The following is a 27,486-nucleotide window of genomic DNA, read 5'->3' as shown; positions in this document are numbered from 1 at the left end:
GGCTGACCACAGAGCTATAAAGTCACGTGTGTTTCACTAAACCAAGCAAACGTGTCTTTCCCCTCTCCTCCCCCGCCGCCCCCAATTACATTTTTAAGCAAACAACAAGCATGATTCTGGCTTTGATGCTCGTTCTTGACATCGGTAGCTCTTGCTACCAAAATAGGAATAGATACAGGGTGGAGGGTGCGCACCTCTCCCCAACACAGGATACAACTCATCTCCAATGCAGAAATGATTCCTAAAGACCTTTATCATGTCACCCCTAAGGCCACATCCAGTCCCCTAAGGAATCAGATGGGAAACAGGCCTATGAATTGCTTCATACTTATCCAGAGGATTTCTAAACTCTCAGGGCAGGACTATCATGAGATACATGTCTGCACTTAAATAACTGAAAGTCTCCACTTGGACCGGCTCTCTGGAAGCCCAGGAACATAAAACCCGGGATGGGGAAGACCGAAGTGAAACCATCATCCTGGGTGCTGCGTGCGCGTGGTGTTACTTGGTGCTGACTGGTTCGCTCCTTGCAGGGGCTCCAAGTGAAGTGGGTGCAGGCTGAGTTCCCCACCTGCAGCTCCTTGAGGTCACCGTCAGGGGCTATTGGCAGAAACCTGCCACAATGAGCCACTCCAGTGTGCAGGGGTCACAGTCCCATGGGTTCAAACTCTTGTCCCCTAAGCATACATGTCATCCAGCCCCAGCATCATCTTGGCCCCCACATCCTGTGCTCAGTAAAGCTGGAGGCAGGCTGGCTTTGGGAGTTGGTGGCTCAGCAGTTCCCGAGGCTGGTGCTGGCTTTCTATCAGAGCTGGCTCTTGAATTTCCGCACCAAGTCTCAGAGCACCTGTGGCAGGGCAGAGAAACCAAACTCACAAACCCCCAGAGCTCGTCCGGAAAACTTAGACCAACAAGGAGCCGACGACACAGAGCAGCACAGCAGCTGTGGGTCCAAATGAAGGGTGGGGAGAAGGGGGGAGCCGGGTGACAAGCGGTGGCACCACTGTGCACGCCTACAGCTGGACAGGGCCCTCAGATCCTGGCTGGTTCGGGTGGTGGCGGCTCTGCAGACTGCGTGTGCAACGCGGAGTATTTCACTAGGGGAAGAAGAGGCCCGTCAGAAGGAATTCCGCTCTGTCTTGCACGGAAGCAGCAAATACAGCAGCAAGCAGGTGCTGGGAACAGAACTAGGTTTCCCTTTGCATCCTGTGGGGGACCGCTTAGCCCTGCCTGTACAACTTTCCCTCTGGGACCCACTCCCTGTCCCCAGTCAGGACTATCCTGAGCCTGGGAGTTTTGGGCGGATCAAGGGGAGATAAAGAGATAAAGAGAAAGGCGAGATAAAGAGAAAGCTAGATGGGCCCTGGAAACAGCTCAGCCTCCATCTCCTCGCCTCAAAAATGAGCATATTCCTGCCAGCGCTGCTGGAAGGATTATTTTAAATAAAGTGCTCAACGTAGTACCTGTCCACACAGATGTTGGCCTCATGGTGGCTAACTGCGGCAAAGCTCACGACAGTGGATGCGACAGTGGAGTCCATTTTTCCACATCTGAACCCAGGCCTATTTTAGTTAATTTGGTGCAGCACTGCCACCCGTCTTCAGCAGTGCTGTAGGGCACCCGGCTCCCCAGTACATACCACACAGGCTGAGCTCCTCCTGGTCTCTCAGGCCCAGTCCCCGCAGCTACTGCACTGTAGTTCCAGTGGCAACACTTGCCTGGGCTGTCCGAGTCTCCCTGCCTGCGCCACCAGGCCTTGGCTGCTGGGAAGCCGGCCTGCTCCCCGACCTCAGCAAGCCTTTCTGGACCTCCTCATTGGCATCCCGTGGGCACAGGTCATATCTGCCTCCAGCAGTTGGGCACTCTAGGCCTGTGGCCTGAACTTATGCGACCTCAAATTGCCAACAGCTCCTGAATCCAGAAAGTGCTTGATGGCCACAGAAGGGGGAGGGAGGGGCACAGGTGTTGACAATAGGGTCTGGGTTGTAACCAAGTTCCCTCTTGCCTGTGGCAATTTGCAAAGGGAAAAGTTCTAGGTCTGGGTTAAAAGCTTCCCCATGGCTCTGTTCAGAATGTAATTGTTTTCGCCGATGGGGAGCAGAGGGGCCTGGGGCTCTGGCTCACACGAATCAAGGGCAGGGGCTGAGCAGCAGCAATGCCCAGAAGTCACGGGCATGGCAGCAGATGGCCCTGGCTGTCACCCCAGCATCTTTGGCTCATGCAAACTGGGAGGCAGGCTGATCAGGGCAGGCTTTTGCTCTGGTCGGACATTCTAGAAGCAGAGGCCTCTGTGCTTCCTGCTTCTCTAGCACGCTTCTGCTCAGTGCTGGGACCAACTAGGAAAGTGTCAGCAAGGGACAGTGAGTACAAAGTCCTCACCTTGGGGTTCCTCACACACCACGGCTTCCAGGTTCTCTCCCTTCACGTAGTCTGCGTTTAGACCCTCTGCAAAGGGGAAAGGGCAGAGTGAGTGACGCGCACAGGACCTACGGGTCCCCAACCGTGGCTAAGAATGCCTCACCAAGCCCTCTGCAGCTAAAACAGCAGCACAGCTGCCCTACGGAGCTCCAAACCCTGCACCCTGGGCCACGTGAACATCCTTATCCAGATGAAAACTGTTTGTCCAGGAATTCACTGTCCAGGAGTTCTCATCGTCGTCCTCAGAAATAACAATAACATGCCGCAAAGGCTTCTGGTGCTCCATCCTCACAGGGCAGCCGCCACCACGTCAAGACGGCAGCTCCGCCCAGTGAAGGGGGTGCCCGATGGCAGGGCTCAGCACCATCCACAGGTCCATGTGCGGCCCAGGGGCCAGGGAGCCAATTGCTATGAGTGATTGATGGATGCAGGGCACCGTGGAGATGCAGCAAAGCCTCCTGCCCGCATGCAGCCTCCCAGCAATACCCGTGCAGAGAGGCCAACTGGCTGAACACAGGAATAACTGCTGTGTCCACCCGAGCTTGGAGGGGCTGGCCCGCCAACAGCTGCTTCAGTCTAGTTGGTTATCTAGGCTTTCTCCACACCTATTTACAAGAGGGATTTGGGGACGGTACCAAGCATCCCCTTCAGCCAGCAAGCGCCAGTGTTCAAGTTCTTAGAGTGGACCCCACTCCTGCTGCTGCTTGCAGAGTCGAGTCTGTGTCTCATCCCTGCATAGCACAGGGACTGGAACCCCTCAGCCCCGGGTCTGTGGGAAAACCGGGGCATGGTTCTAACCAACCAACCAACCAACCGACCGACTGACCGACCGACCAGGCACCAGTGCAACCCAAGCCATCGTCCTGGGCTACAGGCTCCTTGCCTAAACAAGTATGCCCGCCACCTGCCTGCCCCGGTGGCTGCTGGGCTCGAGGTGGGAGCCAAATGGGCCTGTGACAAATGCGGGCACTGCTCTTTGGCAGGTGTGGCCAGCCCCACGCAGAGCGGGGCAGGTGATGAGTGCAGTGGAAGCTGCCCCAGGTGCACCTTCCCAGCTGCCAGGAGACACACCCTGAACCTCGTGATCACTGCCAGCTGCCACCCCAGTGGGCGCTGGATCGTTTCCTGCCTGTGGGTGGCTCTCTATGTGCTCCCCAGGCACGACCACCAGTGGACAAGTGAGCGCTCACCACGGCACCTCAACTCTCCCCCGGCTCCCGCAACATCCAGCCTGGGGACACAGCGCCTGGCAGGTGACATCCTCTCACACGCATCAGGGCAAGCTAAAGATGGTCCCAGTTATAGCCATGTCGGTGAGTGCCAGGGAAGCAGGAGGGAGAAGAGTGGCAAGGAAGCGCCAGAACAGGGGGCAAATGAGTAAGCATGAAGGCTGAAGCAAAAGGAAAGTGAGGAAGGCAAAGCAGCATTACCTTGACCTTCTGCTGCATCTGAAGGCAAGACACAAAGCTTAGAACCCTGGAGTGTGAGCGCTCCCGACAGCAAACATGCGGGCTTTCCACACCGAGGGCAAAGGCAAGGGAAGCCAAGGGTCCCCAGCAGTGGCGGGGACAGGCCTTCCTCGCAGCCACCGCCTGCTGTCTCCCCAGGGCTTTGTGTTCTGCACCCCTGCCCCCTCTACCGCCATCTCCATGTGGCAGTGGCTGAGACTCAAGGGAAAGAGTGGGGACAGGAAGCCCAACCCCCAGCTTCTCAGTGTGCTCAGCCACCCCACAAACGTCTGCGGGACCCCTCCTGATTCTGGCCCGGGCCAGGTGCCAGGGACATGATGTACACGCAGCCCCACCACGGAATGGACGGTCCAGACTCCTGATCACTGAGGCGGCAAGGCGAGCTGGGAGTCGCAGACGACACAGTAACCAACCGGCCCAATCCCGCCCCATGAGCACCAGGTGAGGTCAGCAGGGGGCGCTGTGGGACCACAGGCTGGGAGAGGCTGCTCCAGGCCTGCTGGGCGAGAGGAGCTAGGTCAGGAGGGGCAACAGCGGAGGCCCGGGATGGAGAGCACATGGCGCCCTCGGGAAGTGAAAGGCCTATGGGAGGCCTATGGAGGGGAAAGGATGTGGTTGGGACCAAACCACGAAGGGCTTCCAATGCCAAACTCAGGGGCTCAGCCAGGACCTTGAGGGCAGCAGGAAGCATAAGGGGGATCCACGCATTTTAAAACAGGTCCCCCTGGAGGAGAGTGAGGTGTGGAGGAGACTGGACAGGCACAAAGGTCTATGGAACCTTCTGGATGGAAGATGAGGGGAAGACCTTGGCTCTGTCCTGGCAGGGGCCATGGCAAGGGTGATAGGGAGGTGTGGCTCAAGAGGAGACCTACGCAGCTGGCACAAATCCCAGGACTGGGGAATGCACTGACATGAGGTGGGGGGACAGGAGGACTCCCAGCCTCTAGCTTGGGGAGACAGCCACACAGGAAGGTGCCATGGCAGAAGGAAGGTTGGAGGGGAAGGGCAGTGAAATCCAAGATGGACACACTGGGCCGACGGGGTTCCTGGGAGCTGCCCTGCTTTGCCTGCTGATTCACTTCGCAAAACCTCACACTGGCCCGTTTTAGGAAATAAGCATGAAAATAACGTATTTTCCTTCCATTTTAATAAGACAGATACAATCAAGATGTTCACTTTGTGCTTTAGAAATCAACCTATTTTTCTCTCTCTGTTCCTACTGACACCTGAGCAGCCTCAAGCCAGCCTCTGACTTTTTAATTCCAGAGCAGGAAGTTGAGATACCCTTGATGGGGAAACTGAGGGCCCAGCAGGAGAGGGCCCAGGCCGGCCACCCTGTCTGCTCAGCCCAAGAACTCTCCCCGTCCATGGCCCTGCCCTTGCCAGGCCGAGTTACAGGGCTGGCTTTTCACCCACGTGCAGAGCCCGGAAGAGAGGCAATGGCAGGTGGGTGGCAAGCGCACGATGCCTGGGAGGCTGCTCTTACTAGGAACTACAGACCTGTAGTTTAAGTAGTTTCTTTTACCCAGCATGCTTTTTAAAGTCTCAAAGCCATCCTTTGGCCTGGCCATCTCACCCAGTTTTGTAATGGGCGTGGATTTGAAAACTGTGGACTGTCGCATCTCACCATTAGGCTAATGATGCTATAGTGAAGGATGCCCCGCCCCATGCCAAAAAAGATCTGCGAGTCCTCATTCCTGGAACCTGTGAACGTGGCCTTATTTAGGAACAGGGTCTTTGCAGGTGTAATTAAGTTAAGGATGTTAAGATGAGGTCATTCCGGATTTAGGATATAAAGCGAGATTGGAGTGATACAGCCACAAGCCAGGGAACACCCGGAGTCCCCTGGAACTGGGAGAGAATCAACTTCTATTGTTTTGAGCCACTCAGTTTGTGACTCTTGTTCTGGCAGCCCCAGTGAACTCATACAGCTTTAGCAAACTTCACCAGTGAGCCCTTTTGGCTCCCGGGGCATTAGCCTTTTTGTTCAAAGAGCTCACAACTACTTTGTTGCTACAAACCAAGCCTCCTTGCTACTCCAACCACCTAGAAGGGGAAATCATCAGAAAATCAAGGCCAAAATGTATCTGACATGGTGCTTCCAGCCAAAAACGCTCTCCAGCAAAGGTCCAAACAGGAGAAGCCCTCTAGCCAGCCACCAGGACCTCCCCTGCCACTGTGGCCTCCATTTTGAGGGCATCTCTGGGTGTAGGATTTATTTTAATAATAAATATTTGTTCAATGTCATTTTAGTTACCAACTAGTTTAATCAATCGTACAGGAAAGATACTTTTCTCTCAGTCAGTTCTAACTTTTTCCTACAGGCCTGGTTTAATCCAAATCTGGGCTTTTATCTTTTCCCAAGAGACCATCTTGAGAACCTGGATGCTTATCCAAAATCTTGACTCCTCTCCTGGCAAGCACGATGCTCTCAGTTGTTCTCCCGAAGTGTCCCTGGCCAGGTCCTTGCTCCCTCCCCTAAAACAGGGAGGGGAGACGAGTATGGAGAGATCCCAGCCCAAAAAGCAGTTTCAAATGAGGATCCCTGACCACGGGGAAGGCCATGTGTCCCAGAATTCCCATCTCATTCCAATCCACCTGCCGGAGGGAGAGCCCACAGAGGACAGCCTTGGAGCCTCTTGGACAGAAACCCCCTGTATTAGGCGGCTTCTACTTTTTTGCCAAATGCAATAAGAACAAGGTCAGAGATCAAGGGCTGTGACTATGTACCTGGTTGCCCTGGGCTCGTTGTTCCAGGCACAGCCCAGGAGGCTGATGCAAAACTGCCCCCGCCACACTAAGTGCAACTCGATCCTCTCGCCCAGTGTCTCCATCTAAATATCAGTGTCCACGCATTGAGAAGGTTGGATTCCCATCTTTTTCACCAGTTAGAAGATTCCTTGACTTTTGAGTTGAGGGAAAGGGATAACTCTAAAAACCATCCAGTCCCCAGCCCTGGACTCTGTCTGACCCACTCCCTGCTCACGCCACTCTACAGTCAACCTTCCTGATCCACGGTGGGTCAGTGGGATCTCAAGCAGGGTGGCCATGAACAGTTTTGCAGGCTGTGCACTGACATGTCAATGTGTTCCTACAGTGCTGCTGTGCATGCTGTGTGTGTCGCCCTGGTCAAGAATGTTCTACAAGAGTGAAGGAAACAAATATGACAGTCAGATGAATAAGCAGTTGGAGACTTCAGCAAAGCATCTTGGGACCCAGGTTAGTTTTCTGGGAAGCTCAGTTCAGGCTAGATTTAAGGGCAGAGGACCACGGCAAGGGCAGGGAAAGAGCCACGTGGGCTGTTTCTAAGCTTCCCCTCGCATCAAAGGGGCCAAGGAGTGGAAAGAGACAAGCTACAGCTGAGTCACATTCTGTCGCTTGAACTGAAAATCTCCAGCCTTGAACTGGAGACATGCTCCACTCAGCAAACAGTGACAGAGCATCAATCTGTGCTTATAAAAGGGACGAGCGAGGTCTTCTCGTTCCCACAACAGCATCGCCACAGGGCTCGCTGATGTGGGGCGCTGATGGGTGAAGACAGGATTCCATTTGTAACTATTCCATTAATCCATAACTTGCAGACTCACAGCTACAGCATGAGATGAAAACTGTCTTTTAAAAACCTAGTAAAGGGTGGTGGGGGTGGTGGGGGGAACCACGTCATTCTTTCTCTCACATTCCTACTTCTTTGGAGCAATTCATGATTCCGTTTAGTTTAGTTTGTGGCGCGTGGGGGGAAGAGTACCAGGCAGTGACTTCTCAGGATGTGACGGGGGCACTGCCAGGGCAATAAGGGCCATGTTTTGCAAACCCCCAGGAACCGCTGCCCTCTGCTCCTGAGGGAGCCAGCAGCATGGGAGGGAGCTACTGACGTAGGGCCTCCAAAGGCCCTCATCCCCTTGGCTGAGGTCTGAAGCTATGGGTGCAGTCCAGGGTCCCTCCCATTCTACGTGAAGGAAACATCACAATGGTCACTGAGCTCTGTCCCCACAGAAGTACCCCTGGGAGCTGGGGCCCTGGGAAGGTGAAGGTCATCAGGGCCAGCCCCATCTGCTCTTGCAGGCTGGTTTACACTTTAATTCAGCCTAGATCTGTCCCCAGGGATTTCCAAAACTGTAGCCTCCACCCCCGTCCCAGGAAGTCTGCTTGGGAGTGGGTCTCAGGCAGGCTGTGGAGGGATCTGGATCTGTCCTGGACCCTTTCCCTCCAAAGACCTTGCCGGCCGGTTCCCAGCCACGAGTGGGCGGCTGCACTTACGCTGAATGCTGAAGCAGAACTTCTTCTGCTGGTAGGAGATGTAGCTGGAGACGGCGCCAATGAGGGCCATGGCCAGGGCGCTGACCACCCCTGCAATGGTGCCGGTCTCTGCCACCGTGCCTGTATGAAGAAGGGGGAGAAATGAGGACAGGTGAGGTCAGAGCCAAAGCACCCCAGGGAGCAGCCCGGGAGCCCGCTTTTCCTCTAGCACCAAACTAAGTTCATTCAGATGCCCACAACCCCCAAGCCAGCAGGAGAGGGCCATGCCACACAGATCTAATGCATTACAAAGACATGGTGCCCCTTGGATTTGCCTAGGAATTCTCATTTTCTGTAAGGACTTCACTTTTGAGGAGCTTGAAAGGGAGACATGGAAATGGTGCAGTGCTTTCTGTGAATGAGGCCCTGCAGGCTTCCCACTGGGCTACTTCCCCTGGCACCCCAATCTTCATGCTTCATTCCTTCAAATGGCTACACCCCTCTATTGGCCTCACGATTATCTATTGGAAACGTTCAGGGGGATGGCCAACTCTGAGGCCAGAGTGGGCCAGCACTGTGTCTCCTCATAGTTGCTATGAAATATCTGAGACAGGCCTCAATCAATTTAGAAACTTTATTTTGCCAGGCCAGGCACGGTGGCTCATGCCTGTAATCCAGCACTTTGGGAGGCTGAGGTGGGCGGATCACAAGGTCAGGAGATTGAGACCATCCTGGCTAATACGGTGAAACCCTATGTCTACCAAAAAAAAAAAAAAAAGGACACTTTATTTTGCCAAGGTTAACAACACACCCATGATACAGCCTCAGGAGGTCCTGGCGACATGTGCCAAGGTGGCCGGAGCACAGCTGGTTTTATACATTTAGGGAGACATGAGACATCAATCAAATGTGTAAGATGTACATCGGTTTGATCGGGAAAGGCAGGACAACACAAAGCAGGGGTGGAGGTGGGGTGCTTCCCGGTCATAGGGAGATAAGAGAAAGAGACAAAAGGTTGCATTCTTTTGAGTCCTTGACCAGCCTTTCACTGAATACACAATTTCATCTGGCTCAGTGAATCTGCATTTTTACGTAAGCAATTGGGCAGAGGAAGCAATCAGATATGCATTTGTCTGGGGGGGGAGCAGAGGGATGGCCCTGTCTCCCTCTGTAAAGATCAGCCAGGGTGAAATTCACAGAACAGTTTCAGGGTAAAGGTATTGAGGCCCATAAGAAATTTCCCTGCAGGCAAATTGTGAGGGAGGTATGCAGCTTTTTCCAACTTTGTAGCTATCTTATTTAGGAATAGAATAGGAGGCACGTTTGCCTGATGCAGTTTCTAGATTGACTTTTCCCTTGGCTTAGTGATTTTGGGGTCCTGAGATTCATTTTCCTTTCACATGGCCAACAGGAGCCTCAGGATTCAGAAACCCACCAGATCCAGGGTCGTCATCGCTGCCGTACCGACCATCACCTGGAGAAAAGACAAAAGCACTTAGTGCCAGCGACCAGTCAGCTCAGGCTCGAGCTCAGGCCTTGGTGAGCTGGATGGCAGTGCTAGCCCTTCCAATCCCACCTATGCGACAAGACCCCAACTCGTGGATCACCCGTAGGCTTCTACTGGACGGCAGTGAGGCCTGCTTTCTTATGCCTACCACCTGCAAAGCCCAGGCCACCAGGTGGAACTTTTTATTATTAAAATGGCAGCCACCTTGCCCTGAGCAGGCCTTGCGTGCCGGGCTCTGTAGGCACAGTATTCTATTTCACCTCTGCTCCCAGTGGTGCGGCTGCACATAGTGGCCTCACCATAAGTCGGGGGGTGGGGTGCTGTGCCAGGAGAGCCTGACTCTCAATGCCACCGCCACGGGTCTCTGACGTAGCCACTGCCTCAACTACAGCTGAAGTCGCTCTTGGAACATAAACAAATGTAGGCTCACAATCCCTTATCCACTATTTTGAAATTCAAAAGGATCTGAAGTATCACAGAGATGGAGAACAAATGAATGCTGGCAGGGGCTGGTGAGAGCTGGGAGGGAGGGAGTTAGCTAGGATTATAAATGAGCAACAGGAAGCAACCTTGTGGTGACAGACTGTTCTGTATATTGACTATGGTGGTGGTCACACAAATCACACACGACAGAACTGCAGAGAGTTAAATGCACACACGCACACACACACGCACACAACCCTTCCCCAGACAGCTACTCGCTGAGAAGCCACTGGTACCATTTCAGTACCTTAATTAGCGCTGAGTTCACCATTCATCCCACCCTCTTCTCAGGGCCGAATGCTCATTAATGGAGGCAGACTGTGTTCCCAGAGCCCGGGGTTCTCAGGGGAAACCGCCCTGGCATAGTGAAGGCAAATGAGCTCCAACGTTTCCTTCACCAATCAAAGAGTCAGGAGGAATGGAGGTTCGTGGATTGTAAAACTGTACCACTCTGTCAGGGTTGGGGGCTGCGGTATTGATCGCTGGGGAGGCTGTGCACACGTGGGGGTAGGGAGAATATGAGAACTCTGTACCTTCCTCTCTATTTTTCTGTGAAACTGAAACTGCTCTAAAAAATAAAGCCTATTGGAAAAAAAAGATTCTTGGGGAAAATGAGGTTTGTTATGTTCCCACCTAAGGCTGAATCCTCGAGCTCTGTGTATTGTATAAAGATCCCTGATTGGATATGAATGGTTATTAACAAAGCATTAAAAAAAACAAAAACAAAAAATAAACACACACAATCATTGCTGTTGGAGAAAGCATAACAAACAGGAAGATGGGGGTCACTGTGTGCAGCCAGATCAACAGAGAGGTCCCCTCCGCTGTGCTGGAGGTGGCTGTTGTGATAGCATCCTCTGCTAACGTGTTCATGTCACTAGACTTCTATTTTTCTGGACTCTGAGTTATTCAACCTATTCTTTCACCTCAAGGCAGAAGGAAACAGTGTTCTCAGGTCTCCTTTCCCTTAGGAGTACTTGGCCACAAGGATTCCCAGTAACTTAGACATCACGAGACTGCTGAGCAACAGGCTGTGATAAGAAAGATAAACACGTCAAACCCCTTCCTAATTTCCCCCCAGGGACAAATGGAGAGAAGGGTGACTTTCCCAGCCTTTCAAAAAGACTCAAAGCTCAATAGTCCACAGCTCCAGCAGCTCCTAACTATCTGACCATTTGTGATTGTAGGAGGTCTTATCCTAAGAAGATGGCAAAAATGTGCTTCTCTTCCTCCTCAAAAAAAGTGATCCCATCCTGTGGGCAAGTCTTCTCAGATGGGCATGTGAACAGAAACTACTGTGAGGCTAAGAAACATCTGGAAGAAAAAATGGCCAGTCATCTTAGATCCTTCTGTCCTTTCCCACTACGTGAGCCTGAAGTCAATCACACAGGCCACTGGAGCTAGCTAAGCCGAGGTCATGGCTTTGAGCCATGTTGGGCTACTGAGCTCTGCTTACTTCCTCTAGGCACAGACTGAACCCAGTTACTCTACAAAATGCACACTGTGCAAAAGATGGTGTTGGTGATGAGTCACGGGCATAACATAAAATTATCCAACCCAATGCCATCCATGAAGGTCAGTTCCCAGTAAAGATAACGTGGATGAAGGCATAAAGCACTATAGAAAAATTTAGGGGTAAGGAATTTCTATTATCTTGGGGTAAAAATGATTTCTAAATATGATCCTAAAGCCGGAAACTCAAAACGGAAAAGATCAGATCAGAAGTAAAAACTTCAGTACTAAAAGTGCAAGCAACAAAAGTAAAATTAATTGGGCTTTGTCAAAATTAAAAACCTGTGTGCTTCAAAGGACATCATCAAGAAAGTGGAATGACAACCCACAGAATAGGAGAAAATATTTGCAAAATACATATCTGATAAGGAGCTGGTATTGAGAATATATAAAGAACCCCTTCAGCTCAATAATAAAAAGGCAAATCATTCAATCTAAAAATGGGCAAAGGAAGTGAATTTTTTCTCCAAAGAGACATACAAATGGCCAATAAACACATGAAAAGACGCTCAACACTGCTGGTCATTGGGGAAATGCAAACCAAAACCATAATGAGACACCATCTCATATCCACTAGGATAACTGTAATCCAAAAAAAGAAAAAGGAAAGAAGACAAGGGGAAGGGGGAGAGGGGAAGAAAGGAAGGAGTGTTGGTAAGGATGTGAAGAAATTGGAACCCCTGAACATTGCTAGCAGGCATGTAAAATGGTGCAGCTGCTATGGACAACAGTTTGGTTGCTCCTTAAGAAGTTAAACACGGAGTTACAGCATGACCTAACAATTCCACTTCTAGGTATACACCCAACATAACTGAAAACATATGTCCACATAAACATTTGCACACACATGTTCATCGCAGTATCCATAAAAGCTATGAACAACCCAAAGGTTCATCAACTGATGAATGAATAAATAAAATGTTTATGGAATATATAAGGGCTTCCTAATCTCTAATGTAAAAGGAGTCCTTAAAATATATGAGAAAATATGCAGAAATATGCAGAAATGAGAAAATATGCAGACCCCAGTAAAAAAAAAAATGGGCAAAGGACACAAACAGGCAATTCACAAAATATTTTAAGAGTGTCTAATAAGATATTGAAAAAGTGTTTCACCTCCTTTTAGATTCAAAGAAATGCATATTTAAACAGGATAGCATTTTGCTCTGAACAAATCTGCAAAGATAACAAAGCTCTAATGCCCAGTGGAGGTGATAATTTGAGAAAACAGGCACCTGTTTACTTACTAGTGGTGGAAATGGAGGTTGGCACAAACTTAATGGAATACCATTCAGCAGTACCACTCAAAGCGTCACATCTTCAGAAGTGTCTGCTTTCTGTGACCCAGCCATTTGACTTCTAGGAAGTTATCTGACAGAAAGAATTAGGGTCGTGCACATTTGGCTAGACAATGTTCATCACAGCACTGTGTAGAGTAGCAAAAAGCTGGGGGGAATCTCTGTACAAAAATAGGGTCCTGGTTAAATAAATTATGGTATATCATAATATAATGTAACCATTGATATAATATTTTAGAATACCCTTTAATGACAGAGAATGATATTCAGTGTATTATTGAATTTAAAAAATGGTTTCAGGATGGCATGATCCCATTTTTATTTTTTAAAAAAAATCACAAATATTTCCAAACATATGCTTATGCATAGAAAAAGTATTCCAAGCATGCAGTCAGAAATATTACTAGTGATTCTTCCTGGATCATGAAACAACAAGTGTTTTTCATGTAAATTTTAAGAAGTGTTAACTCTGCAAGCCCCATGCAAATCTATCCACCCCTCTTTCCCACAACTGGAGAGAGAACTCAAAGAAGCTATTTCACAGGTCACTGGCAGACTCTTCAGGTTCAGTATGTTTCGTATTCCCACCTGCCTTCTGAGTTCACAATTATATGCCAAAGGGACTACAGTAGCTTTCTAGTACACCAGAAACCTCCCTGCACAGTGCATCACATGCTGCAATTTGCTTTGAGTATAGATACCTATGCATATAGGTAGCTGTATGGACTGCCATAACTCTAGAGACTGCTGCCGTTGCTATAGCCACACCATAGCAATAGGGAACGTCACTGTAGCAATAGTGACCACCGCCATAGCAGGTCTCATAGCTACAGGAACCTCTCTAGCTATAGCAACCACCATAGCTACAGAGGCCCTGTAGAAAGGAGGCATGACCTCAGTGAGAAATTTGTGAATAAGCCCTGCAATCAATGAAAGTGTCAGACCCTCGGCATCTCAGAGACAAAAGACACTGCTATACACATACATGGCAGCCTTGATTCCTACACAGCCATACATCTGCAGGAGGCGGGGATACACCACACGGAGCTGCCCTTCTCCGACAGCAGCACAACCTGGGCTCACAGTGAGTGCCTGACCCACCTGGTTGCCAAGGGCCTGGAGAGTAACGTAATGGTAGGAAGATTATAACTGCTAGGGGGAGATGTTCAAGTATTTAAAGACATCTATAAGTGTTCTAGACTCTTCTAATAGACACACCAAGGGCTTTTAGATATTTTAGAAATGTACTTTCATTATCTAAAAAAATGGCCAAAGTACAAAATAAAAACAACGTTTTAAAAAATGAATAAACGAAGAGAAGAAAAAACTTGCTTCAAATGCCCCATAGTTACCAAGTCAAAGTGAACTGAAAAATCTACCAAAACATGGTTGCCTACGCTAGCCACTGGGAAGGATACTCCTCACTGTTCCAGAAAGTCTCCAAGGCCCAGATTTTATCCATCCCCTACCACAGGGATGAGAATGCCCTCCCTCTAGGTAATACAATGGGTATCCCCTTCCAATCTGATACAGACCCTTAAAACTCTCCTTGTCTTATGTCAGGCTCCCGAGATACCAGCAAGGTGGTCATCTGGGAGAAAAGCCATGTTCACGCCGTGTTCCCAGATATGTGTTTGGGGAAGGGGAGTCTGAGGGAGCAAGTGGGTCTCTTCACATCACAGAACACCAGAGCCGGGGAGCTGTTCCTCACATCTGAAACATCCTATTTGTTTACATATTATGAAAGCTGAAATGAATGTGGAAATAGGTCCAAAGAAGAGAACTCTCAGGTATCTCTTCTTAGAACTAATCCCATCACAAAGACCCCACCTTCAAGACCTCATGTAACCCAAAGGCCCCACCCTCCAAATACATCCTATTGGGGGTTAGGGTTTCAACACATGAATTTTCAGGAGACACAAACATTTAGTCCATAACAGAAAGGGATCATGAGAGGGCCCAGATACTTGAAGACAATGACTGTAAACACAGTGAAAATGGAAGAGAAATGTTTTCTTCAAAAACCCGAGAGGGTCAATGGATAGACAAAATGTGGTCTAGCCACACAATGGAACATTCGGCCATAAAAAGGAAGGAAATGCTGGTGCGTGCTACAACACAGATGAACATTGACACTGTGCTGAACAATGAGAACACATGGGCACAGGGAGGGGAACATCACACACCGGGGCCTGTCAGGGGGTGGGGGGTGAGGGGAGGGATAGCATTAGGAGAAATCCCTAATGTAGGTGACGGGTTGATGGGTGCAGCAAACTACCATGGCACGTGTATACCTATGTAACAAACCTGCACATTCTGCACATGCATCCCAGAACTTAAAGTATAAAAAACAAACAAACAAACAAAAAATCGGGGATCAACAGGCTACACTTGGAGGGAACTAATACTCAAAGTTACAGTCAACCAACTGACCATAGTCAGTACCGTCCCCTTTAACCCTGTGAACTGTAAGTGAGGGCGTTCACACTTCACACTTGGGGACATCTCCTGATAGCCTATGTATGCAACCCAGACACATCGGTAACAGAATGTCTGTATCTCTTTAGAAAGAGGGGTTTTTAGTCTTGCCTCAGTGTTTAAGAACTGCATGCTTTGGCCTTAAAAAAATGCCATCTTGGGGTAAAAATGTGACCAATTTGATTCTAACATTTTCAAAATAATTTTTTTCTGGTTAAGAAAAATGAGGCAGTGTTTCAGCCCTGTGAACCCACAGTAGTTATGAACAAGCAGTGTATAGCTGAGTGAGCCCAGCATATGGGCTGCTAAATCCAGGAGGTGGTGATCCAAAGAAAGGAATCAGTACAGTAAAATGCTGGGTGCTACAAAGCAAGTTTCACCTTTAGACCCCGAAGGAGAAGTTCAGGTAGTGCTCCTCTCTTTATGGTGTTCTCTGCAATGCTTGGAGGGTTTGCACTTGGAGCAGACACAAGGCTCACCATGAAGACATCCATTTCGTACCACCTAAGGCTCCAAGTAGTACCTCTTGAAAGAGCTATCACTAAAACTCTAGCTTTGAGCACTCAGAAGCTTGGGAAAGGTCTACAGATAACGAAGGAGAGGGTAAAGCACCTAGCCAGAGCAATGGAGTAGATACTGCCCAGGGGATCCTTAAGGAACACAGAAGGAAGACTCTCCTTCTGGGGACAGGAGAAAGGAAAGCAGCGAATGGCCTCTTTCCCCAGCCAGCAGTGCCCTTGTCCCCATTTGGTTCCTTGTGTTAGTTTATCAAGAGTTTTCTGACCAACAGGCCAGTGAGGGTGATCTGGGAGTGCTAATAACACCCCTCCCAGCTCCTCCTCCCCTCCAGGTTCTTTACCAACTGAGAACAGATGCAAGGAGCCAGAGAAAGATCAAAGGTAAGGCATCTGCTTGATGAAGAGGCCAAAGTACAGCAGCACCCTCAAGAGCAGGGCTTCTGTGTACTAGTTAGAGGACATGGCCTGAGGCCACACGGAAGCTACCTGTTACTTCTCTCCCTCTCCCTTCTCACGAAAATCATCCCAGAGCTCATGTGAGGGAAAACTGGGCTTACAGAGCAGACACAGAGTTCACCTACTATAAGAGTGCACACTTCCCTAGCTAGCAACACGGTGGGCCCTGGCTCTCGCACTGCTTTGGGGTTCCAGGAGAAAGCAGCAGGTCATACCACGATCCCACCAGTAATGTGGCCTGGAGGATCAGCAGGCTCACCCTGGCTTCGTCAATCAGAAGTATCACTCTAGCCTTCACAGGGAGGTGTGACAGAGAAGGCAGAAAGCAAAGCTGAGTGTTTGTTCCGCAGTCCTCATGCCAGCAAACTTGCATGGAGGTGTCAGGGACACACAGGAAGCCCAGTCTAGCAGAAGCTAAAAAGATAAACACCACCCGCTGTGGTTGAGAATGACATGTGCTATCCTGGACCAGCGGAATGATAGAAGCTCTAGGAGAGCCCAGGGGCAGGAGATGGAAGCTGTGCTGCAGAGCCGAGAGTGGGCAGGGAGACGGGGCCACAGATGCAGGCAGCCTCCTGAGAGGAGGGGATCACCAGCGATGGGTAACTTAGCACTTGCTCGAGGATGAGTGGGAATTCACATGGTGGAAGGCAGGCAGTTTAGACCGAGGAACGTCATGTGCAGGCACTGGCATATGTACCTCCTGGCCTTTCTCCATGTTTGGAGATGACAGGAACCTGGTGGTCTAGGGCAGAAAGAACATGTCAGCAGACTAAGAGGCTTGAACTTATCTTGTAAAGCAGTGGGGAACCACTAAAGAGGCTTTTGTTGTTGTTCCTGTTTCTTTAATTTTTTTCACCAACATCTAATTAAGAAAAATTTCAAACATACAAAAAAATTTAAAACTTCGTGTAGTGAACATCCATATTCCCAGCACGTAGACTTGTAATTAACATTTTGCAACACTCAGTTTATCTTGTCTGCCATCCCTCTTGTCCATCGATCTTATTTTTGTGACATATTTCAAAGTTACAGACATCAGTGTACCTCAACCTATCGTTACCTAGCATTTTACATTCGCTTATGATTCCTTTTTTTTTTTTTTTTTGAGACGGAGTCTCGCTCTGTCGCCCAGGCTGGAGTGCAGTGGCCAGATCTCGGCTCACTACAAGCTCCGCCTCCCGGGTTTACGCCATTCTCCTGCCTCAGCCTCCCGAGTAGCTGGGACTACAGGCGCCCGCCACCTCGCCCGGCTAGTTTTTTGTATTTTTTAGTAGAGACGGGGTTTCACCGGGTTAGCCAGGATGGTCTCGATCTCCTGACCTCGTGATCCGCCCGTCTCGGCCTTCCAAAGTGCTGGGATTACAGGCTTGAGCCACCGTGCCCGGCCATGATTCCTTTTTTAAGGTAAAATGTACATATAGTGAAACACATAAATCTTCCACGTACCAGTGGATAACTTTTGACAGATGCACACAACTATGAAACCGAGACCTCTATCAAGACACAGAGCAGAACCATCACCCCAGAAAGTGATGCCCAGTTGATCTTATTCACACACCTGACTCCTGCAGCCACAGGTCTCATTTCTATCATTACAGCTTACTTTTGTCTGTAGTGGAAGTTCATATAATTGGGCTCATATAATATGTACTCTTTTCTCATTGGCCTCTTTTACTCAGCATGTTGGTTTTGACATTTATCCATGCTGTCGTATCAGTAGCTCTTCCCATTGTATAAATATATAAATGTATCACAGTTTCTCATCAATTCTCCTATTGATACCTGGCTGTCTCCAGGTTCTGTTTCTGGTTTTTGCTATCGTAGATCAAGCAATGAGCATTTTTTTATGTCTTTTTTCGCTGTTGTTGGAAGGGGGCAGAACATAGCTGCCATTTCTCTTGAATAGGGAATGAAATTGCTGGGTCACTGGGTAGGTCTATGGTAGTTTTAGAAGAAACTTTACATCCCTACCAACGATGTATGAGAATTGCAGTCACTCCACCTCTTCATCAACATTTGATACTACCTTTTAAATTTTAGTTATTCTGGAGGATGCATGGTGGTATCTCATTGTGGTTTAATTTGTATTTTCCCAAAGAACAGTGATTTTGTTTTTTTGTTTGTTTGTTTGCTTGTTTTTAATTTTAGGTTCAGGGATACATGTGCAGGTTTGCTATACAGGTAAATTGTGTGTCATGGGGGTTTGTTGTACAGATTATTTCATCATCCAGGTATTAAGCCTAGTATTCATTAGTTATTTTTCCTGATCCTCTCCCTCCTCCCACCCTCCACCCCCTGATAGGCCCCAGTGTGTGCTGTTCCCCTCTATGTGTCTATGTGTTCTCATCATTGAGCTCCCACTTGTAAGTGAGAACATGCGGTATCTGATTTTCTGCTCCTGAGTTAGTTTGCTTAGGATAATGGCTTCCAGCTCCATCTATGTTGTTACATAGGACATGATCTCATTTTTTTATGGCTGTGCAGTATTTCATGGTGTATATGTACCACATTTTCTTCCTCCAGTCCTCCATTGATGGGCACTTAGGTTGATTCCGTGTCTTTGCTACTGTGAATAGTGCTGCAGTGAACATACACATGCATTTGTCTTTATGATACAGCAATTTATGTTTGGGTATATACTAAATAATGGGATTGCTGGGTCAAATGGTAATTCTGTTTTAAGTTCTTTGAGAAATCACCAAACTTTTTTCAACACTGGCTGAACTGATTTACATTCCCACCAGTAGTGCAAAAGTGTTCCCCTTTCTCCACAACCTTACCAGCATTTGTTATTTTTTGACTTTTTGATAACAGCCATTCTGACTGGTGTAAGAAGGTATCTCATTGTGGTTTTGATTTGCATTTCTCTAATGATTGGTGATGTTAAGCTTTTTTTCATATGCTTGCTGGCCGCATGTATGTCTTCTTTTCAGAAATGTCTGTTCATGTCTTTTGCCCACTGTTTAATGGGATGGCTTGTTCTTGGCTAGTAAATTTGTTTAAGTTCCTTATAGATTCTGGACATTAGACCTTTGTTGGATGCATAGTTTGCAAACATTTTCTCACATTCTATAGGTTGTCTGTTTACTCTGTTGAAAGTTTCTTTTGCTGTGCAGAAGCTCTTTAGTTTGACTAGGTCCCATGTGTCAATTTTTGGTTTTGTTGCAATTGCTTTTGGCGTGTTTGTCATGAAGATTTTGTCAGGTCCTATGACCAGAATAGTATTGCCTAACTTGTCTTCAGGGTTTTCATAGATTTGGGTTTTACATTTAAGTCTTTAATCTATCTTGAGTTGATTCTTGTATACAGCAAAAAGGTAGGGGTCCAGCTTCAATCTTCTGCATATGGCCAGTCAGTTATCCCAGCACCATTTATTGAATAAAGAGTCCTAACCAACCCAAATGTCCATCAATGACAGACTGGATTAAGAAAATGTGGCACATATACACCATGAAATACTATGCAGCCAGAAAAAAGGCTGAGTTCATGTCCTTTGTAGCAACATGGATGAAGCTGGAAACCATCATTCTGAGCAAACTCTCACAAGGACAGAAAACCAAACACCGCATGTTCTCACTCATAGGTGGGAATTGAACAATGAGAATGCTTGGACACGGGGTGGGGAACATCACACACCGGGGCCTGTTGTAGGGTGGGAGGAGCGGGGAGGGATAGCATTAGGAGATATACCTAATGTAAATGACGAGTTGATGGGTGCAGCACACCAACATGGCACATGTATACATATGTAACAAACCTGCACATTGTGCACACGTACCCTAGAACTTAAAGTATAATAATAATAATTTTTAAAAAAAAGAGTCCTTTCCCCACTGCTTGTTTTGTCAATTTTGTTGAAGATCAGATGGTTGTAGGTCTGTGGCGTTTTTTGTATGTTCTCTATTCTGTTCCACTGGTCTATGTGTCTGTTTTTGTACCAGTACCATGCTGTTTTGGTTACTGTAGCAGGACACAATACAAAAAGAAAACGTCAGGTCGATATCATTGATGAACATAGATGCAAAAATCCTCAACAAAACACCAGCAAATTGAATCCAGCAGCACATCAAAAAGCTAATCCAACACTATCAAGTAGGCTTTATCCCTGGGATGCAAGATTGGTTCAACCCACATAAATTATTTTGAACATCATGTAACATCCTTTGTGATGTGTCTGTTCAAATCCTATGCTCATTTTTTAATTGGACTGTGTCTTTTCATTGTTACACAGTATTTTTTAAACAGAGGAATGACAGGGTCAGATTCATGTTCTTGATGGTTCTCTCTTGCAGCTGCAAGGAGGACAAACTGGAGCAAAGATACCAGTTAAGAGGTTAAGGTCACCACTCTTAACCACTTAGCTGGTCATCCCAAGGGAGGGTGAAGATGGCCTGGGCTTGAGGGGAGATAAAGAGAAAGAATAATCTAGATTTACAAGATACCAGGGGAAAGACTTCTGGCATGAGACAGTGAGGAGATCAACAAATCCTCTCTTCAAAAAGCAACTATAAACCTGGACAAAAAGTTAGTCATTTCAGGGAAGTAATTTGATTTCAGTAAAAGCAGCTTGAGTCCATGGCATTTTTACCCAAGGCTGCTCTCATTTTTCCCTTCCCTAAGTCTGTTGGCAGATTATTCAGCCAGAGCAAACACCAGCAGTAGTGTATGACTGCTAGGTCATATGGCAAGTCTATGTTGAACTTACAAGAAACTGTCAAGCTCTCTTCCAAAGTGGCAGTACCATTTTGCATTCTCACAAACAATGAATGAGCATTCTTGCCGCTCTGCATCCTCATCAGCAATTGATATTATCAGCTTTTTGGATTTTAGACATTCTAACGGGTGTGTAGTGGTATCTTGTTTTCATTTATATTTCCCTAGTGAGAAATGACGTTAAATATGTTATTTTCCTATTTTATATTCTTCTTTGGTGAAGTCTGTTCATATTTTTTGCCCATTTAAAAATCGGGGTTGAGTTCTTATTGTTGACTTTTATGAATTTATTTATTTATTTATTTATTGAGACGGAGTCTCATTCTGTCACCCAGGCTGGAGTGTGGTGGCGCAATCTCAGCTCACTGCAACCTCCACCTCCCAGGTTCAAGCGATTCTCCTGCCTCAGCCTCCCGAGTAGCTGGGACTACAGGCACTCGCCACCATGCCCGGTTAATTTTTTGTATTTTTAGTAAAGACGGGGTTTCACCATGTTAGCCAGGATGGTCTCGATCTCCTGACCTCGTGATCTGCCTGCATCGGCCTCCCGAAGTGCTGGGATTATAGGCCTGAGCCACTGCGCCTGGCCTATGAATTCTTTATATCATCTGAATACAAGTCCTTTATCGGGTATATGATTTTGCAAATAGTTTCTCCAAATCTGTGGCTTGTCTTTTTCTTTTCTTCATAGTGTTGTTCATAGAACAAAAGTATAAAGTATTATGTGTATGTCTACACAGAAACCTATATGTAATGTTTAAAAATGTTGGCCAGATGTGGGGGCTCACGCCTGTAATCCCAGCACTTTGGGAGGCCAAGGCGGGCGGATCACAAGGTCAGGAGATTGAGACCATCCTGGCTAACGTGGTGAAACCCCGTCTCTACTAAAAATACAAAAAAAAAAATTAGCTCGGCATGGTGGCGGGTGCCTGTAGTCCCAGCTACTAGGCAGGCTGAGGCAGGAGAATGGCGTGAACCTGGGAGGCAGAGCTTGCAGTGAGCTGAGATCACGCCACTGCACTCCAGCCCGGGCGACTGAGCGAGACTCCGTCTCAAAAAAAAAAAAAAAAAAAAAAAATGTTTATAGCTGGGCGCAGTGGCTCACACCTGTATACCAGCATATTGGGAGGCCAAGGCAGGAGAATCACCTGAGCCCAGGAGCTCGAGACCACCCTGGGCAACATAGCAAGATCCCATCCCTACAAAAATTTTAAAAGTTAGTCAAATATGGTGGTGCGTATCTGTGGTCCCAGATACTCAGGAGGCTGAGGTGGAAGGATTGTTTGAGATCAGGAAGTCAATGCTTCAGTGAACTGTGTTTGCATTATTGCACTCCAGGCTGGGCAACAGAGTGAGATCCTATCTAAAAAAAAAAATGTTTATGGCAGCTTTATTCATATTCACCCCAGACTGGAAGCAACCAAGATGTCCTTCAGCAGGTGAATGGATAAACAAAGTGGTACATCCATACAATGGGATATTGTTCAATGCTAAAAAGAACAAACTACCAAGCTATGAAAAAACACAAAAGAACTTTAAATGCATATTGCTAAGTGAAAGAAGCTAGTCTGAAAAGCCTATATACTGCATGGGTCCAATTATATGGCATCCTGGATAAGGTAAAACTATAGAGAAATAAACAAATAAGTGGTTGCACTAATAGAAAATAGATTAGGGTTGAGGGAAGGGGGAGTGGCTGACTATCAAGGGCATATACAGAAGTCCTTGTATGGTGAGGAAACTGTTCTGTATGGTACTTGGGGGGTGGACATGTGACTCTATGCATTTGCCAAAACCCATAGAACTATATGTTACAAAGAGTGAACTTTAATGCCTACAAGCAAAAGAACAAAACATCAACCAGGTGGGTGGGGGACTCCCAGGATAGAAAGGAGACTATGACAAATGAATCTAACTCCATTATAAATGGGTGGCATAACTGTACTGAATGGATGGGGAAGGTAAAGGAATCGACCTAAGCAACTTTGAAAAACAGTATTTTGACTGGAAACTGTAAGGTAAAGACAAAAGAAACTGAACATAAACACTGGACTCTAGTTGGTAAAGTTGTTTCTCCTGGGGGTATGAGTTAGCAATTCTGATGCTCTAAATGTGTATACCTGAATTGAGTAAGATAGTAAATAGATGACAGGTAGTAGCAGCTGGGTGTCTCACTGTCAGAGAGGAAAGTTATAGGTAAGCAAGAAAGGAAGATCAAAATAATCCTTCTGGCACTGGATTACAGTTGGAGATATAAGTATGAAGTCATGTTTAGGTTATATACCTGCTGATGGTTAAAAGAAATTATTTGGATATGTGTGTATATATGGTGTTATGTATTGAACATTTGTATCCCTTCTCAAGGTCATATTTCGTTGAAGTCCTAACCTCCAATGTGATGATATTAGGAGGTGGGGTCTTCGGGAGTTAATTAGGTCATGAAGGCCAACCCCTCCTGATAGGATTAGGACCTTTATAAGAAGAGACACCAGAGCTTTCTCCCTACTCTGTCCTCTCCACCAATCAGGGATACAACAAGAAGACAGCCATCTCCAAAACAGGATGCAGATCCTCACTAGATACTGGATCTATCAGTGACTTGATCTTGGACTTCCCAGCCTCTAGAACTGTGAGAAACAAATGTCTGTTGCTTAATTATCACCCAGTCTGTGGTAATTTGTCATAACAGCCTGAAGTAAGACACATGGGTTAGTATATATACATATATTTCCTATTTCCTATCTCTGTCTGCTTAGACAGTCTAGAAGTAGTGATATACCACTAGGCAATGAATACTCAAATCTTGATTTCTAATACCATTCTCTTCCCCAGTGAAAAAGAATGACATACAGAATTGGACACCAAGGAAATAAATCCAAGAGGCAACAGTGTTCAGAAAGAAGTAGTGAATGAGACTCATGAATGAGACCAGTCAATGAGTGAGAAAGGGCCCAGGAAGAAAGAATGTTAAGGAGAAGGGGATCATCAAAGTCAAATGCTACAGAGGCCACACAGGACAGAGGGCTGTGACCATCAGGAAACCATTGGGAACCACTGGGAACCTAGAGCTTGCATACTCTAGGATATACATGGCAAGGGGGCCATGAGGAGTTGAAACATTGGCCTCAAATTTCTCAAAGTGCTATGGAAAGCAGTCTGTTGGTAGAAATGGGAGACAATCAGAGTCCTGCCCAGGCTGGGCAGGAAGGAAATAAGGGTGGAGGAGGAGGGCTTATAGGCCATCACCTTCTTAGAGAAAGGCAATAGGACCTGTTGATAAAAGACTGTCATCGTCACCTATAGGCAAAATGTAGGGCTTCTACAGGGTCAATAAGAGGCCTTCTTGAGAAAAAAGTCCACAACAAATAATGTATTATTTTGAAAATATACTCCAAAAGTATAGCTGAATCTATGTGCCTAAGACCCAAGCCTGAAAAATGCATTAATTAGGATTCTTTTTATGCTGAAGATCATAATTTATTGAAATGTGGTATTTTACCTTTGCTCACGGCATTAGCATATTTTTGTGTAAAGGACAGTATCTGAGAATTCCATGGTGTGCTTATCATAACCATGTTTCAGTTTCACACTTGTCCTTTTTTCCATGACTCCCTTTATCTTCTTTTCCTGACACCTATAATGGCAGAGGGTACAACTTAAGCTAACAATTGATTATTCTTTACAAGAGAAGTTCAAATATGAGCCTAATTAAAGAATTTCTGAACACTTCTTCCTTGCTAAAACATGCACTTTTAATAAGGAAAAGCCCCTGACATGCCATTCAGACTTTCATTCATGTGTGTGCTTACATGTGTGCCTACTGCTCTCATTTCACCATCTGGAAATACCACTTATCACCCAGGAGTAATTGGCCAATTTGCTGGATTTACCCTTTAAATGTTCCATGTTCTCCTGACACCTGTGGGTTTCATTTAGAGGCTTTTTGTGCTTTTTAGTAGAGATGACTCTGTCTGGAAAGGTGTTTCGAAGGACAAATTTAACTATGGTATCCTTTAATCAGAAGAGAACACTATTGCCATATGAAAGGCACACCGTTCTCACAAGAAAAGAGAAAACACTAGTAACCACAGCCAAGACTGTGGGGAGTATATCAGAGTTACAACCAGATACACCCATAACTTGTCACACTTATAACCGGGTGTAATAGCAATTTGCCATTGCAACAGGTTACAACCAGAGTTACCACCACAGCTTACCATCGTAACATGTTGCCAGCACAACAGATTACAACCACAAGTTACAATCACAATGGGTTACAACCACAAGTTACAATCACTAGCTTGTCTTGCTACATCAACAAATCTGGCTAATATTCCCTTCATACTTCATACTTGATGTATACTATGATAAAAGGTTGAAATCTTTGGTCACTTGGGGAATTAACACGATCTGGCCTTGGGGAGGACATGACTATTCTGGGGTAACATGAGGGAACTTCTTTGTGGTGATGGAACAGTTCTGCCTCCTAATTATGGTAATGGTTACTCAAACCTACACACATAACATTTTTATAGACCTACCCATACTCGCTCACACACGCACATCTGAATGCATGCAAAATCTGATGCAATCTGAACAAAGTCTATAGCTGATTTAACAATACTGTACTAGTGTTGACTTCCTGGTTTTGACAATGACTAAGGTTATGTAAGGAGAAGCTAGGTGAAGTGTACACAGGAACTCTCTAGAACTATTTTTACAACTTCTTGTGAGAACCATTTCAAAATAAAAAGGTATTTTAAAAGACATCTGACTTGCTATGGGTCTCTTAAAAAAAATGCTTGTCATGATGAGTTTGCTCCTCCCATCCCAAGAGTGAGTGAGTCTCTCGAGGTTGAGAGGGCTGTTTTCAGAGTCCACTGGCCCCCAGTTATTGTCATTGGTGGTGTTGCCTCGGCAAATAGGCTTCAGCCAGCATGAAACTTGAACCTATCAGCACTGCTGCTTAAGGAACATCAGGGGAAATGTGGGGCTTTTCCAAGATGGCTTATAAATCCCCCCCTTGAACTGCATCACTCACGTCATTCTGAATGAACCCCAGTTGGCAGGCTGGGATGTCTGGGAACTACCACTCATTTCCCAGCGGCTCAGTTAATCTGGTTGCTGCATAATCACCTTTTTCACCAGAATAAGGGTTGTGTTGGCACAAATCAATGCTCCTACCTTTACCCTTGTCAGGTTTGTATTCTCCACCCCCTACTATGTCTTCAAGATCCTTGTCTGAAAAACCTGGAGAAAATAAAACATACATTTCAATGACAAGAAAAAAAATCAGCAACAAGAAACTTGTGTTAATGTTGCCCAGGATTCAGAAAATGATTGCCAGTTCCACTTAAGAATGCCCTTCATGAAATTCTAAGAGGCCCTCCCAGACCCCCTTCCACTGGTGTACATGTCCCGCATAATGTCCCACCACTCTGAGTATGAGTAGAACCATGGATAGGATGGCTACCACTCCCGTGATTAGGTTAGATTACATGCCAAAGGTGAAGGGACTTTGCAGAGGTAATTAAGGTACGAAATCAATTTGACTTTGCATTAATCAAAAAGGAGATTATCCTAGATGGGCATGACTTAATCAGGTGATATCCTCAAAAGCAGGTTCAGGCCTTCTCTGAGCTCAGACATGAGAAGCAACAGAGTCAGTCGGTCTCTCCTCCTTTGTCCCCTACCAACCCCTCTGTCGGTCATTCTCCTGCTGGTCTTAAAGCAGCAAGCAGTCATTATTTCTACAGCTGCAAGGGAATGCACTGTCAACAACCAATTGAGCTTGGAAGGGAACCCAACCTCAGACGAGACCCCAGCCCTCACCAACACCTTGACTGCAACTATATGAGCTCCTGAGCAGAACACTCAGCTTAGCTGTTCCTCAACTCCGGACCAAAGGAAATAGTAAGATAATAAATGGGTGTTGTCTTAACTCAGAGTTTCTGATTTTTGTTATGCAGCAAGGAAACTGATACAAGGAAACAGAAAATTTATGAACGAGTAAAAGATCCATTGAAAGGACAAGAGAGTCCCACAGAACCAAGTGTGGAAAGTGTACTGATAGAGTTTCACACTCCACACTACGCTTAACCTGTAAGAAACAACCGCTTTTGTTGGGGCCAAGTTTTGGTGTCCTATCCAAGATTAGCCACAAGGATCTGAAAAGCCTGTGAAAATATTCTTCCCTTTCCCTACTGAGTATGGGTGTGAGGCCAGATTTCCTTCATATACTTCAACCAAAACATCATCTCGCGATGGAATAAAGTGCCTGTGAAAATCCAGCTGCTTCCATCCAGCCAGACATGAGAGAAATCTGCAAAAATGTAACATCATGTCGCTCTCCTCAATACAAGTTTTTGTCTTGCAAGCATAGTTATTTCTCATAA

At 46.7% G+C, this 27,486-nt stretch overlaps 1 protein-coding gene across 1 annotated transcript in view; it reads right to left on the bottom strand.

Moving 5' to 3' along the window:
* Positions 1 to 114: 114 nt before the first annotated feature.
* Positions 115 to 27,486, bottom strand: part of CD99L2 (CD99 molecule like 2) — a 63,514-nt gene continuing 36,142 nt past the window's right edge. Inside the window, exons 7-12 of the mRNA XM_031660912.1 lie at positions 26,276 to 26,341; positions 9,559 to 9,597; positions 8,145 to 8,264; positions 3,849 to 3,866; positions 2,380 to 2,445; positions 115 to 1,097 (exon numbers count right to left, since the gene is read on the bottom strand). Of these exons, the coding sequence (XP_031516772.1) occupies positions 1,033 to 1,097; positions 2,380 to 2,445; positions 3,849 to 3,866; positions 8,145 to 8,264; positions 9,559 to 9,597; positions 26,276 to 26,341 (374 nt within the window). The 3' untranslated portion in view covers positions 115 to 1,032. The remainder of the gene's footprint in view (positions 1,098 to 2,379; positions 2,446 to 3,848; positions 3,867 to 8,144; positions 8,265 to 9,558; positions 9,598 to 26,275; positions 26,342 to 27,486) is intronic.

Source organism: Papio anubis, chromosome X (assembly GCF_008728515.1).
Source record: "Papio anubis isolate 15944 chromosome X, Panubis1.0, whole genome shotgun sequence".
Taxonomy (NCBI): Eukaryota; Metazoa; Chordata; class Mammalia; order Primates; family Cercopithecidae; genus Papio; species Papio anubis.
The sequence above is the reverse complement of the archived record's forward strand: the minus strand, read 5'-3'. Positions and strand labels throughout refer to the sequence as shown.